The sequence below is a fragment of the Anolis sagrei genome, chromosome 3 (assembly GCF_037176765.1).
Source record: "Anolis sagrei isolate rAnoSag1 chromosome 3, rAnoSag1.mat, whole genome shotgun sequence".
In the NCBI taxonomy this organism is placed as follows: Eukaryota; Metazoa; Chordata; class Lepidosauria; order Squamata; family Dactyloidae; genus Anolis; species Anolis sagrei.
Window position 1 is genome coordinate 77,118,541 of NC_090023.1, and position 14,750 is coordinate 77,133,290.

Below are 14,750 nucleotides of genomic sequence, written 5' to 3' on the forward strand. Positions count from 1 at the left end.
ACATCATGGAATGTTTGACATTTTGTTCTAGTGATGAAACACATATTCTAAGTTATATCTCATCCTATTCCAAAAAAAATTGGTGGGAAATCAATGAAAAATCTATCTGGCAAAGGAATACATGTTGATAAGCAAGTGGAACTAACTATTAAGTACACTTTTATAGGGTTAAGGATGCTTTTTTAAAAAGTTAATACTGTTTGTTTCAGACTTTCTCTCTTGAAGCTGAAAATAACTTTTACTATTTACTCGTTGCTCTTACTGCAAAACCATTTGGTACATTGTAGAAAAGTAATCAAATTTATTATGTCAAAATGTGCAGAACCTCAAAATTAGTAAATGAACTGTCAGAGGAGTCTAAATTTAACTTATTGTGTAGCACAAAGCCTCAAGCATTCTTTCTTTGCTTGATGAGCTAAAAGCCTTGTTTCCATGCTATAAGAAATAATTAGGCTGTTTTCTTCATAGAGCTTATCAAACGTATCTATCCATTTATTCTTGTTGAGTATATAAAACAAGCACAAAAACTGACATATTAGTGCAATGGTATTTTTCCAGTTCACTATACTGTGGAATTCAGAATAAGACTTGCTGGTTATAAATGAATAGTATAGTTAGATCATACAAACAAATCAAGTTTTGTTAATTTTACTTGTCTCTTGGATATGTGCTTCATGCAGAAGTTAAAATATCTTAATTTAAAGTTCATGAATCTTGTGTGTCAAAGATTTTGCTTTCTTGATTACACAAAGACCAGTATCTCGACACTGTAGGCTTCGGTAGTCTAGAAATAGACTCTAGATCCATGATTTCAGCTGTTAGAGAGTGACTTATGCAGTATTGTAAAAACAGAATATAACAGCATTAGCTACCACAGGATTCAGCAAGGGAAGGGGACTATCAGCGTCATTTCACTGTCCAAAAATACCGGTTAATGCCAAATAAGTTCCCCCCCCCCCCTCCCAAAATGATGAGCTGCAAGAGGATAGGGAGAGGAAAAAATTGCTTGTATTCGTACCACATTTGGGAGCAAAGAGTTTGAGGTAATTCCTAATTACCTGAATGGCATTTTATTGTGTCTGGCCCTTTGAGAAATGCATGGCAGTTTAGAACCTTCATCAGAAAGAATTTGTAGCTTTAGTGTCTCATTTTAAGTTCCATAGTGATGCAAACAGCATAGACATTTTCTGCTGTCTCCTTTGAAAACATTACTCTTGGCTAGAATTAAATATACCTTAAAATAGAACTCATTTCTATGCCAAATTAGCATGCAAAGCTGACATTTTGATGTATAACAAAACTAAACATGTTCAAGGAGTTCTTGCATTCTGATATCCCAGAGGTGCCCCTGGACATACAAGTTAATTTTATTTTAATTTCATTTCCTTCTTTTCTCAGAAATTTGATTCTGAGTATCTCAGATGGAAAATTATCAGAACATGAGATTATGACTCTTGGGCGATACTACAGTGTACGTGATGAGAATGAGATGGATGTCACATATCTCCTAGCTGTGTCCCAGGAACTACTGAAGAAAAATAACTATGAGAACTTTGCTCAGCTTTTTGCCCATTTGGCATACAACGACCGAGAGAAGTAAGGATTTCTTCTTCTGTCAGAAGTCTGCATGGATGATGCGATAGTAACCTTTCTCTAGGAAACCAGAAAATATGAAACTCTTTGCCTAACTTTATAATAGGCTATAGTATTTCTACAAATGGGTGTTATATCCTTTCTCTTAAAAGGAATGCTGAGCATTCCGGTTAACCATTCCTTGCAAGAGCACATTTCATACTTTCCCTTTGTTGTGCCTTATTTTTCTTTTCCAACATGTAACTATTTTTAACTACTGTGCATGCCCAATTCTTTTCAGATTGATTTCTCAATTTCTTTTGTCTTATGTTTTCTTTCTTTCATTTGTTTAATGAAGTACTTATGCAGAACTCAAGTGTTCTCCCTGAAACACTGATACTTTCTTCATGTTTCATAATAGCCTTGTTTATGCTTTAATTCCCAAGTACTCAGCACTTGAATCTGTTGTTAGAAGGAATACTTCCTTGTTCCTTGGGAAATGGCAGGAAAACTGCCTGGTGTTGTTTTTTGGCCTTGTGTGTGAGCAGCTACAAGCTATAAAATCAAGCTTTGATCCCATCAGTTTAAGTGAACTGACATTTTGATTTCAATTGGAAACAGTTAAGAAGGCAATTAAATCAGAAGACCATAGTGAGAATGTCAACAGTATGTGTACTTTCCCATACTGATTTGCTCCACATGAGTTTTTGAATTTCAGAAAAACTTATTTGAAGATAAGTAATTTAGTTTCAGGAAAGGAAAATTCTTATTTTGAGGCCTCCAGTTTGTGCCTTTAAATGCTCTTACTCAAGGCTTTATTTAGTTCTGTCTCCCAGAGTTCAAAGTTTTTCAGAAGCACTTTACAGAATTTACATTGGTCTGATTTAAATTGTCTGTAGAAGTTGAATGCAAATGACTTCATGTTGGTCAGTGTGAACTGCTGGCTGTCTATACATGACTACTCTTATATGATACAACTGTGATTTGAACTTCTGGTATGATGGATTGGTGATGTTCTGCTTTCAATAACTCAAGAGTTGTGTGCTTTCTTTATGTTGAAGTGAACACAAAGGAAAGATGCCATTTGTCTCCAAGTGATCTGGAAAGAAGTGGATGACAGTGTTTTGCCTCCCTTCTTTTTCTGGCATGCTTTAAGATTTTTATTAATTTTTTACTGTGCTAAATATCCAGCGACTCTGTTGTGGTCTGGATCCAATTACCACAGGGAAACATTTTTAAAAATACTGCTAACATGTTGTAGGCTGAAATGATTTAGTCAGTATAACGCTGCAGGTTGAAAGGAAAGAAAAATATTAATCAGTCTGTCACCAGTATTACATATGTGTTAGGCTCTTGGAGGGAGAGTTTGCGAGCAAGCAGGAGGGGCAGGGATGTTTCTGGAGCTGCCATTTGGGTAAGACAGGGTGGTCAGAACAGTCTTGTGCCTAGAGATTTCTTTCTTCCTCTTGTCTGCTGACCATTTTATCAGAGGAAGCGGAAAGCTGATTTTGCTCCCCTCTTGCCCAACCTTTTTAACAGCTGCCATGCTGGTTTGGATATTCTTGGAGCTGTACTGATTGAGTATCCCTTATCCAGAATTCTGAAGTACTCCAGAATTGTCTACATGGATGGATAAGAGAGTGACAGCTTTGCTTTCTGATAATTAAGTGTAAACAAGCTTGGTTTCATACACACAATTACGTAGTAAAAATAATATATAAAATCACCTTGACTATGTACAGTATATAAGGTGTGTATGAAACATAAATGAATTTTGTATTTGACTAGGGTCCCATCTCCAAGACATCACATTTTGTACATGTATGCAAATACAAGTATTCCAAAATGAAAAGGAAAATGCAAAATCCCAAACATTTCTGGACCCATGCATTTTGGATGGGGGATAATTATGGAAACTTGTATTTTTTAAATACCTTCTCCAAGTCTGAATCTTTTTTGGGAAGTTCTCCATAGGGTTCTTGTGAAGAGAATTAGCATTTGTTGAACCATGTTTTTAATAAGTGTTAATACGTTTTTTGTTGCAGTTTTAAAAATATTTTTCAGTCTACATTTTTAATGCATATCTAATCTCTTAATTTACATGGTGTGAGTTTTTTTCTGTATTTGAAACAGGAATATTTAAAAATACCATTTCCCTTTGTGTAGATGTGGACTGCTGGCCAGTGACAAGTGCAGGACTGTTTTCAAGTCTTTCAGGCTCCCAATACCAGATGATCTTCTACGAGCGCTACTGGCTGCGTGAGTCTTATTCCGTCATTAAAGTTTATGTAAATCAGGGGTGGGGAGCCTTTTGTCGGCCCAGCGCTCCATTCCCATTAGAGCAGTGATAATCGGCTTTGTCTTCCAAATGTAGTGTCTCGGTGGTGGGTAACTGTAGAGACCTATTCTTGATCCTCATGTTCTTCCACAGTGAGGACATCGATTTCCAGGTAGGAAGTAGTCCCGGTCAGGGTTGGCTTGACATGCCTTCCTCTTGACACGGTTCTCCCTTTTGCCTTCCATTCATTGGCAGAAACCAGTTCAACAGTGATGGGAGCAGAGTCATAGAATCATTGAGTTGGAAGAGACCTCATGGGCCATCCAGTCCAACCCCCTGCCAAGAAGCAGGAATATTGCATTCAAAGCAGGTCAAGTTGAAATGGCCCTTAGAATGTGATAACATTTCCATAGTAATAGAGCCTATGTTCATTGCTCTGGCTTAGATGTCCTGAAAATAGCTCAGTATCTTCTGTCTACCTTCATATTGAGTTCTTTTGAATTGGTGGACTGGGACAACCAATAAATATGTTTTATCCAGTGCTCATTCAGGATATTTGTGCAGAGTCAAGGATATATGAGAGAAACCCTCCTTCCTTCTAACTGAGAAGCTTTTGACAGATACAAAACAATCTATTCCCCACTCCCTTCCACAGCTTTTAACCTTTATTGGTGCTTGGTATATGTTCTGTAAACAGCAATCCTTCTTTCAAGTCACCTTTAATTGTCTGAGGCAGAAAACTATTATCCACTTTCATTCTGAAGTGTACAAAATGCAAAGAATTCAGCAGCTTTCATAGTCATGTGTATTATTGTATTTTTTCTTGCCATTGATTTTCTTCCGTATTCCTGCTAGTTTAACTTTGTTTTGATCACAAACAGGTTTGCTATGTTGCTTCTTAATGTTTCATTGCACTCTGATTTAATGTATTAGACATCTTGAAAGAGACAGGAATATTATTTCTAAAATGTGCTGTTCAGGCAACAGTTTCAGTACTGGTGCTATATAAATGACATATGGAATATCAAAAGAAAGAAAAAATATTCAATACCAGAATGTGAAACATTCTGACTCTGAAAGCATTTAGTTCAAAAGAGGCACTGGTGGATCTGACATGTTGTCTGTTGAAATGATACAGTGCAGGTGTCAAGTGTTCTGGTGACTATATATTGTTTTATTGAGCAACCTGCTTACAAAACCAGAATATAAAAGTTGTCCTTTAAACTTATGTTACTGGAGGCACATAACTAGGGTTAAATCCTTGATTCCCAAACTCTCTGGTGTGATTAAAACTGTCAGATATTTCTTCCAAAGTGTCAGGGAGCAGTATCATACTTGTGGCCATATTATTTCTGTATTGACATAGTTTATTGGAAGCCTGCTGTGAACTAGCTGCCAATAGCCCCATAGACCACTACTTCGAATAGCTCTGGAGTAGCATTAAAATGAATATGAAAAGTGGTTTGGGGAAGGAAAAAAAATGTAAAATAGAAGTACTGTGTTTTTGACACTGGCTTTTTTTTTTTTTTTTTACTGTAACTGTATTTTAACAAATGGGAGTGGAGCCTTCTGAGTAAAGGGCCCAATGAAAGGGGCCAAAACAATTCTTGGCTTCCAGCCCACCCATGTTGCCAGACCATGAGTCTCGTTGAGGGTATCTGAGAATCATAGCCTCAAACCCAAGAGTAGAGGGCCTTCTTCCATACCTGATTTCCTCCTGCCCTAATAACCACTACCTAGTTTTTGTTTGCTTTTTTTTTTTTTTGCTGAGGACTAAGACTTTGGTACAACATAGTGGAAGTCCTGAATTGTAGAAAGTTAATAGTCTTGAAATTAAAGATCCCGTTTTTTAGTCTTTAGAATATTTTTGTATGGCAGCATGATAAATCTTTTCTTTATTTGAAATTCCTAATGAAAATAAGATCTGATTAGTCAAGTATCTTCTTTCCCCATAAAAATAGATTAAAAAAGAAAAACAAAAACCCCCAAACCCCTACATTTCAGGGAGTTCCCTGCGGTAGGCAAATGGATGGCGGTTGTAATTTGCACATTCATCATTTTCGACACCTGGTCATAAGTATTAGTCAAAGGGAGTAAAATAATTCATTTTTAGAACTACCACTAACCTGAACTGCCAAAAGGTGTTTTGGGAAAGCTAGAATGTGGGAGTGAAGTGAAGAATTCTCTGTACTACTTCTGTTATAAATAGTAATAAAACAGATGCAATGAGATAAGAGAGTTATGTATTATTACTCAGTGATAAATGTTTTGAGTATTTAAAATGGGGCCTTGCTTTCTTTGAACTGTAGAGGAACATGATGAGACCAGATTGGATGTACAAACTGATCATACATTTTATTACATAAAGTGGGAGTTTAGATGTCCCTGAATTGTCTCAGTAATGTTGAAGTTAAGCCAGAGTCCTGCTTTTCTTTGAATTGTGTCCAGTGCTTTATGAATCAGGGGGTTAATCTGAAAAGATGCTACAGGACTTTATATTACAAAGTACAAAATAATTATTTGCTTCTCTGAAAAGGGTATATTAATTGAATTAGCCATTGTTATTTGTTAGTAATTAAGATAAGGGGTATGCATAGTCTCCTTCAGGGTTTTGTTACAGTTATTCGAATATTCTTTAAAACCAGATTTGAAACATGATCCCATTTATTTCCTGAATTACACAGTGCTGTTTTTATAGAGTGGAGTGAATGTGTACTCTTTCTTCAGCACAGCAAAACAGAACTTGAATTTTGAAAAGAAATCAATAAAAGAGGTCCAGTGTCGTCTTGATGGTGTAGCTCTCTCCAAAAAGGATTAGGATCAGAGATGTCCCACTATAGCTCACAAGCACCTTTCATAAGCTAAGAGTGGCACTGGCAACCTTTTTGCATAGAGGAAGTCTAACAATATATATCTGTGCTCCAGTCGTTTCCAGACTAGACAACAGTGATTTGTCATACATGAGGATTCCTTGGAAGAATGGTCAAAAACTGCAGTTAGGAATACAGTTGCTAGATTGCTTTCTAGAGCTGACTTTAAGGAATACAGTATGCCAGTGTTAAAAATCTCTTTGGCTGGCATTCTGTTAGTGACTTATACATGAGTCCTTTTTTGGATTGGTTGGTCTGTGCTTACAGGGGAAGGAAAACTCTATTTGAGAGCTCACCTTCCTCTTCCCTTCATTGAACTGGGACCAGCTGCTTCTCAGAAGACAGTGCTACCTGAACAAGAGACATTAGTGAGCTTTTCAAAACACAGGCAATTTCAAAGACCAAAGACCAATCATATGAACCAGCTCCCTGCTGAAAAATGGCAGTGGTGGGAGCCCTTCCCAGGGCATGACAGTTGGCAGCACTGGAAGAAAGGAGAAGTTCATGTATGGAACTATGCACCTGTATAGGATCCTAGCCATTGTCTATCAAACACTTTTGATTCTCCTAGTGGCCACCTTTTTTGGGAAGCACAGCAGCAGAATATTGAATGAAGTAGAATTCACATTTGAGTAAACATGCAGAAGGCCTAAATATTCAAAAGCAGTGGCTCCCAATCTTTGGTCCTCCAGTTGTTTTGGACTTCAACTTCCAGAAATCCCAACTGACTTACCAGTTGTTAGGAACTGTGGGAGCTGAAGTACAAAACAACTGGAGAACCAAAGGCTGGGAACTACTGCCCTAAAGGCACTTAGTACTTGGATGGGGGATTAATGACTACTAAATGCCGTAGGCTACATTTCAGAGGAAAGGAAATGACAAAGTTACTCTTCCTTGCATAAGGAAACCCTCTGAAATTCATGGAGTCACCAAAAGTGGGCAGGTGTCTTGAAGACACGTTCACACATGCAAATATACATTGGGAATGGGAATGGAAGGAAGGAAATCAGACCCAACATCACTATTCTTAAGAAGGCACCATCATTGAACTTTGTTCGTCCTTAGCTTTTACGTAACAGCCATGCTATCAGGTTGAAGAAGAGCATTACAGATTTGTTCCCTTGTTTCACATTTTATCATTCTCCCCTTTCCCAGTTGTATTCTTTTTAGATTTAAGCCTAAGGGGAAGGATGTAGATAGTGGAATTGAAAACTGTAGGTGGAGGAAGAATAAAGAGGGGATTATTCTATTCTTATCCATGCTTTTCTGCACTAGGCATATAGGAGCATCTGAAGTCTGCTTCATTGATCCTTGATGCTGCCTAATAAGAGTGATTGTTTAAAAACACACGCAGGAGACAATCATAGGATAAAAAGCATAATCTTCTGTATTCCTTAATGCATATGTACCTCCTCTGATTTATTAATGAGAATAATTTCTATTGAGTAAACCAACTTTGCCTCTTATACAAAACCCAGTAACATAAATAGTGTAGATCTATTTTTATTTATTTTGTATAATAAAGTCTGTTTCCAAGGTCCAGGTAGCCAAAGTGCTTGGACTGATTTATTCCCTAATATTGGGACCATAACTGAAAAATAGAAAGTGTATAATCTCTAGCCAATGGAGACCAGAAATAGACTGACAGAAGAAAACTCTGCAAGCGCTGACTTTTTCAGTCAGTGTTTTTTAAGCTAGCCAAATACTATGACCATGCTAAAAACCTATTAATAAAACTACAGGGCTTTAACACAGTGTAGCAATTTAGTGTTTTCCCACAAGATTCCTATATGATGAAAGCTAATAAAAGTAGAAAAAAATCTCTTTCAGAAGAACCATAGCAGTTCATGAAATAATACATTTTGTCCTAAGACCCATGCACAGTCAGGTTTAATGCCAGTTGACTTTTATTGGCTGTGTTTGCTATTTAAATGTAAAGGACTGGGAATAATTATTATCCAGGATTTTGATTTAATCTCTAAAAATTTGGCTATTTATTGCTTCAATATTTTTGTGCGATAAGTGATTGCATATCCCAAACGAGAAGAATAAATGCAATAATGCAAAGCACATTTGTGGCAATTCTCCAGATACCCCATCAGCAAGCAAAAGCGGGAACATAACTAGCGTTGTTCTGATTTGGCACAGGCATCACTAGCATATTTTGCTTTTATTTGAATGTGTTGACTTTTCTCTCTGTATGTGAATATGTATCTGTGTGTATTTTTCCAGATACTTCTTTCTGTTTTAAAGAAGAATTAGCAGCAATAATTATTTATTCCTTGCCTAACAAAAAGTTCTTAGGAACTTAGTTAAACTGTACTTGTAAAGTGTCAAAGTAAAACCGGCTGCATTATGTTCACAGATGAGTATTTTAAATGTAAATGTAGTTAGGGACCCTAGGGCTAGTAATGTGTGGTCCTACAGATATTTTTTTTTGGATGGCAACTACTTCCAGCCCTTGCTAACATAGTTAATGGTAAGGAATCATGAGATGTGCAGCCTAACACTCAGACAGCCACAATTCACCATACACCCTTTGAATAGGTTGCAGTAAGACTTACTCCCGCAACAAAATTTAATGTAAAAATATTCCTTTTCAAAAGTAGTAGCCTTCCTGCCATATCTGTATTGTCAGTCCTCTAAATCTTCATTCACATATTCCATCATCCATGGTCTGAACATTTTTTCCCTCTGCAAAAAACAAAAATAAAAAACAAAAAACAACAAAAAACAAAAAAACCTGAAAAAGCAAACCTTGATTTTGATATTTTATATAAGAGATGACACATTGTATGCCATTGTATATACCCAGTTTACTTGAATCTAATGCTCATCTTTTTTGGCTAAATTACCTTGCCAAAATTAGGGTGTGCATTAGATTCGCATAATACAAGTAATCTTAGTGCTGAGCTAAAGCAAGTTGGTACAAAATCAAAATAAATGAATGACATTAGATCAGCTTTATTTTCTTTTATTTTGCATCATTTTAGTTTCTTAATGGCAGATATACTTACTTTACATATTTAGTTGTAAATAATTGATGATACAATGTTTCATGTGGTAAAGGTTAACATAAGGTATTAAGAAGAGAAATTTGTTTAACATATATTAAGACATCATAAGAAGAAAGGTTTAATATATATGCTGCTTCTGTATGAGATTATGTGGCATCTATGATATCTATCATTTAAAGTTTGATATTAGTTATATTTAGAAAGAAAATCCCATCTGCCACTTGAATTGATGTTCAGTTTTTGTCTTAGTTTTGAAAAAACAGTTCATGTATATAAAATAGTCATTGATATTTTGAGGAAAATAATTGAATGTAAACTGTATAGTGAGCATATTTACATATCTGTTGAATTTTTAGGTGTGAAAGTTGCAAAGATCAAGTAAATTATAAGAAGTTGGTTGATGGGCTGAACTGGAGATTGCATCCAATTCCAACCTTCCAAACCATCTTGATTCCTCTACAGGTAAACAAATATATTTCTAATTAAAGGGCCTGCAGAACATTCTCAAGAATTCTATCCATAGTTAGATATTCAACTAAGAGTATAGGAAGTGAATACAAATCATTTGCAAAGCTGTCCTGGAAAGTTGTATCTGAACTTTGGAAAGTTGTATCAGGTCTTTACATAGAAATAGACTTCCCATCTCTTTCACATTAATATGTCTGCCAGAAATGCCCATGGTAGCCACACACCCATGTTTAATGGGGAGAAGGCCCTAGCATGTGTGTTGGAGCTCCTATATATACAAGTGAGAATCCTTGCTGATTGGGTGCCTTTGCTCAAGTGCAAATCTCTCCATAGTGTTATCTTTGTGATATATGGCCCTTTCACATTGATGCTAAACCTGGTAGAATATATTCAGTGGCCCACAGAATAAAGAGTGAATACACTAGTAAAGAGGAGAGCCAGCATGCTATAGTGGTTTGAGACCAAGGTTTCAATCCCCAATCAGCCAGGTAAACCCAGCTTAGGCAATTGTACTCTCTCAGCTTCAGAAGAGGGCAAAGGCAAGAAAATCCAGTGACAGGGTTACCATAAATTGGAAACAACTTAAAGGCAGACTGCAACAATATTAGTAAAAAAATTATGTTTATTTGATATACCAAGATATTGCCAGTGCAACAAGGAAGACTACGATCCTTATAAAAATAAAGTGGGGGTCGGGATTTTATCAGGAGGAAAGCCCCAAAATAGTCTGATATGTCTATTTATTATGTATGTATTTCGGAGATTTTTATGCTGCCTTTCTCCAGAGTGGACTCAAGGCGGCTCACATCATTTTGAAAACATACATAGAACATAAAACCATCAACTAAAAACAGATATTTCATATTAAAACAATGAGTTAAAAATAGTATAAAATAACCCGTGCAACCTTAAAATTGCTGGCTTCATTTAAAACGGTTCTGGCCCAAGTTACCTATCCGATCGCATCTCCACCTACGAACCCACTAGGACTTTGAGATCTTCCGGGGAGGCCCTGATCTCGATCCCGCCTGCAACACAGGCACGGCTGGCGGGGACGAGAGACAGGACCTTCTCGGTGGTGGCCCCTCGGCTGTGGAACGCCCTTCCCACGGACATTAGATTGGCTCCCTCTTTGATGGTTTTCCGGAGAAAAGTGAAAACCTGGCTATTTGAACAGGCATTTGAATAAGCAGTGCAATGACTTCAGGAAATGGAACTACGACAGACGAGTTTGGATCATGATTCTAGTTATGAGACGCCACTTGAATGTTTATTACTCTTAAATAGTTTAATTTGTTTCTGTGTTAATTGTTTTTAAGAATCTTGTTGATGCCGCATTGAATTTTTGCCTTGATTGTTTGCCTTGTTCTTGCTTGATTGTTGTAAACCGCTATGCGTCGCCTTAGGGCTGAGAATAGCGGTATACAAATGAAATAAATAAATAAATAAATAAAAGCTGAAATACATGAAATATTTCAACCTATACATCTATTTCAACCACAAGCATAATATGAATCACCAGTCTTATTTATTTATGTATTTATTTACGACATTTGTATCCCGCCCATATCAGCCCGAAGGTGACTCAGGGCGGCTTATAACAGGAAGGCATACGTAATGTAGATTAGCTGACTTTAAATATCATTAAAGGACATCACTACTTGTTTTGAGTCCTCTTCTTCTTTGTACCTGATTTCTGCAACTCAATCCACATTTCTTTCCTTTCTTCTTTGAGAAATTGGTTTAGCTGCCAAAACAGATATCTTAATTGGTGTTAGTCTGCCAGCTTGCTTACGTCTCAAATAACTTGTGTGGGCCAGAGCTGTAATAGCTGAGTCAGGGTTATGCAGAATTAGCTATTACAGTAGTGCCCTGTGCCCCCAACTGTGACAGAGGAGAAAGAAACACTCTGGGGGGACTCAGCTATCTAGTCTACATCAGTAATGCCTCTTGTACCAGTTCCTTCTTGGATGGTTCAGAACACACTCACGTGGACAAGAACCCTCTCATCTAGCTAGTGGCACCTTGTTTCTTTAATCTCTTGTATAATGGCCATAGCCTCCATGGTATTTTATTATGCTGAATGTCTGCCAAATATACCACATCTGCAAAGATCTCGCCTACTATTTCTGCTATGTCAAACAAGCTGCTTTCAACCTTGTCAATTCCTTATTCAACCCCTTTTATTCCACATACAGCTCCCATATAGTTCCTCATATACAATATGACCCCCATATCCATGAGGAATATGTTCCTGGACTTCATGGAAATACACAAACTTTATTGAAATGAAGCACATCTGACCCCAAAATACTATAGGGTCATGCTGGAGGGCCTAACATTTTTTCTGAAGTGGATGAGTAAAAATGTGGATCTTGGTCCATGTACGCAGGGGTCATGCCATAGGCAGGATTTTACTACATGATGTTTCTGGAGTATCGTATTCAGTATAAGCTTTAATTTTATGGCTAGTTGAGATCTTAGAACTGCTGTGCCTTTTAGGAAGCTCCAAAGAAGAGAATATGTGTGTGAAAACGCTCATTGTAGCAAAGCATAAACCTGTGCTTGGCAGTAAACAAGGATAAAGCTTTACTTCCTCTAATCTTAACATATTCATATTAAACATTGAGGACCAATGACATCTGGGGAAAAATCATGTTCCTATATATTTAATTTAGAAATGAGGCAGTCTAAGCATATATGTGGAAAGCTACCATTTGCTAGCCCTTAGGAAAAGTATCAAGCAAAGAAGTAATCTCACATTACACGAAGAATTAAATTTAAACATACTTCCTACCGTATGACATTTGGATTCAAAGTGAAAAATATATTCAGTTTTCCTTTGTGATTCATTTGTTTTTGCTTTAATTGTCTCATTTGCTGAATATAATCTCAATGAGTACATTTTAATGAAGCCAGGTGCTTTGGGAAAATAAATTAGATGATGATATCAAGGAAGGGATGGGATTTGAATCCCCCTGTTGAGATCTTTGAACAATATCAATTATATCTTCATCTCAGCGGTAATTTGAAATGCAGTATTTCTGGAGGGTTTGATGATTATATTTGACACACAGAAACATCAGTCTGCATTCCCATTTACTAACTAAGCCCACAGAGGTTTATTTAATAAATCTTGCCATCATTGTGATGCCCTAACAGCTTTGCCAAATACTTTTCCCCAACTAAAAAGCATGTATGTCCCTAGATTTCAAAGCCCTGGCTTAAATAGGTTTTTTTTTTTAAAAATAAAAAAATTCCCCATTTCCTGATAACTCTCAGTAGGATCACAGTATACTACACAGCAGAACAGTAGACTCTGTCTTTATAACATTGATTGTCAAATGCTGCTTTTGGACTCACCGATTGGATTACCAACCCTATTGTCATGTCCCTGGGCAGCTGATGATTAGGGAAGCTTAAGGAATTTAATTTTGGTGGATACTAATATAAAATCACCTCTGATAATGTGTATATTGAAACTTAGTAATATGCCAGTTTTTAACTGTTTTCATAAATGTTTGGTTCAACATTATTTTCAAAAACATGTTTATTTTGAGAGACAATGCACTTAAAACATTTATTATGAAAGCAAATGTGTATTGGATATGTTTGTCCCTAATAACTGTAGTTTAGGGAGGGAATATCTTTAATTCAAACCCAGAGGAGTTCAGAAAACAGAATGCCATTAAAAGCTGAACCATTTTCCCCTCAAGTCTGTCCAATGCTTAATTCTATGTGTCCTGATAATAAAAGTCTGCTAAAGATAAAAACAAATGTGTTATCCTTGATCTATCATTTCATGATTCCTTTTGCAGGAATATAAATAGAAATGAAGACAGCTTGACATTTCATAATGTTTGATGCCGTTTCTGATCATTTCCCATTTTGGGATATGGTTCTAAATTTATTTTCACCTCTTATTCATTTTTTCAGTATGAAGATGAATGGAGCGGACAGCCACCAACACTTCCAGTGAAAAAAATCAAGTATTTACCACTAATAGAGGATGTGCTTGGCATCAACGATTAGCATATTCCACACATCAGACCTCTTTGGAATAAATGTTGCAACTTTCTTTGGAAAGTCACTGTACATTTTCTTTAAACAAAATAAAAGAATCACAGTTGTAGATTTTTTTTGGTGGGGGGAAATGTACTTTTTATTTTATATTTTCTAGTAGAAATAGAATTAATACACATTTTTTAATTATTTCTGACCTTTAATAGATTGTACTGTAGGTGAAATATAAGAATAAAAATAATTTAAATGCACCTATTCTCAGTTATTATATGTGCAGTAAATGCTGGTTAATTGGGGATTTTCTGACTATTCAGCAAGAACTCTGCCTCTGCCACATAACTCCACTCCCTCCCCACCTGGAACAGTGCAGTTCTTGGTGCTCTTCTGTTTTCCTTAGGCTTATGTTGGGGCTGTTAGTCTAGGCTCTAGACAAAGCTCCTGGCCTTTAAGAATGGCATTAAAATGGGGGAGGACGGGAGGACCCACCCTCTCCTGTTTTGATAGTTTTAGGGAAGAGAAGGT

At 36.6% G+C, this 14,750-nt stretch overlaps 1 protein-coding gene across 1 annotated transcript in view; it reads left to right on the plus strand.

Moving 5' to 3' along the window:
- Positions 1-14,479, plus strand: part of EFHC2 (EF-hand domain containing 2) — a 78,904-nt gene extending 64,425 nt beyond the window's left edge. The window contains exons 12-15 of the mRNA XM_060770230.2: positions 1,399-1,596; positions 3,739-3,831; positions 10,094-10,199; positions 14,142-14,479. Of these exons, the coding sequence (XP_060626213.2) occupies positions 1,399-1,596; positions 3,739-3,831; positions 10,094-10,199; positions 14,142-14,237 (493 nt within the window). The 3' untranslated portion in view covers positions 14,238-14,479. The remainder of the gene's footprint in view (positions 1-1,398; positions 1,597-3,738; positions 3,832-10,093; positions 10,200-14,141) is intronic.
- Positions 14,480-14,750: the final 271 nt, after the last annotated feature.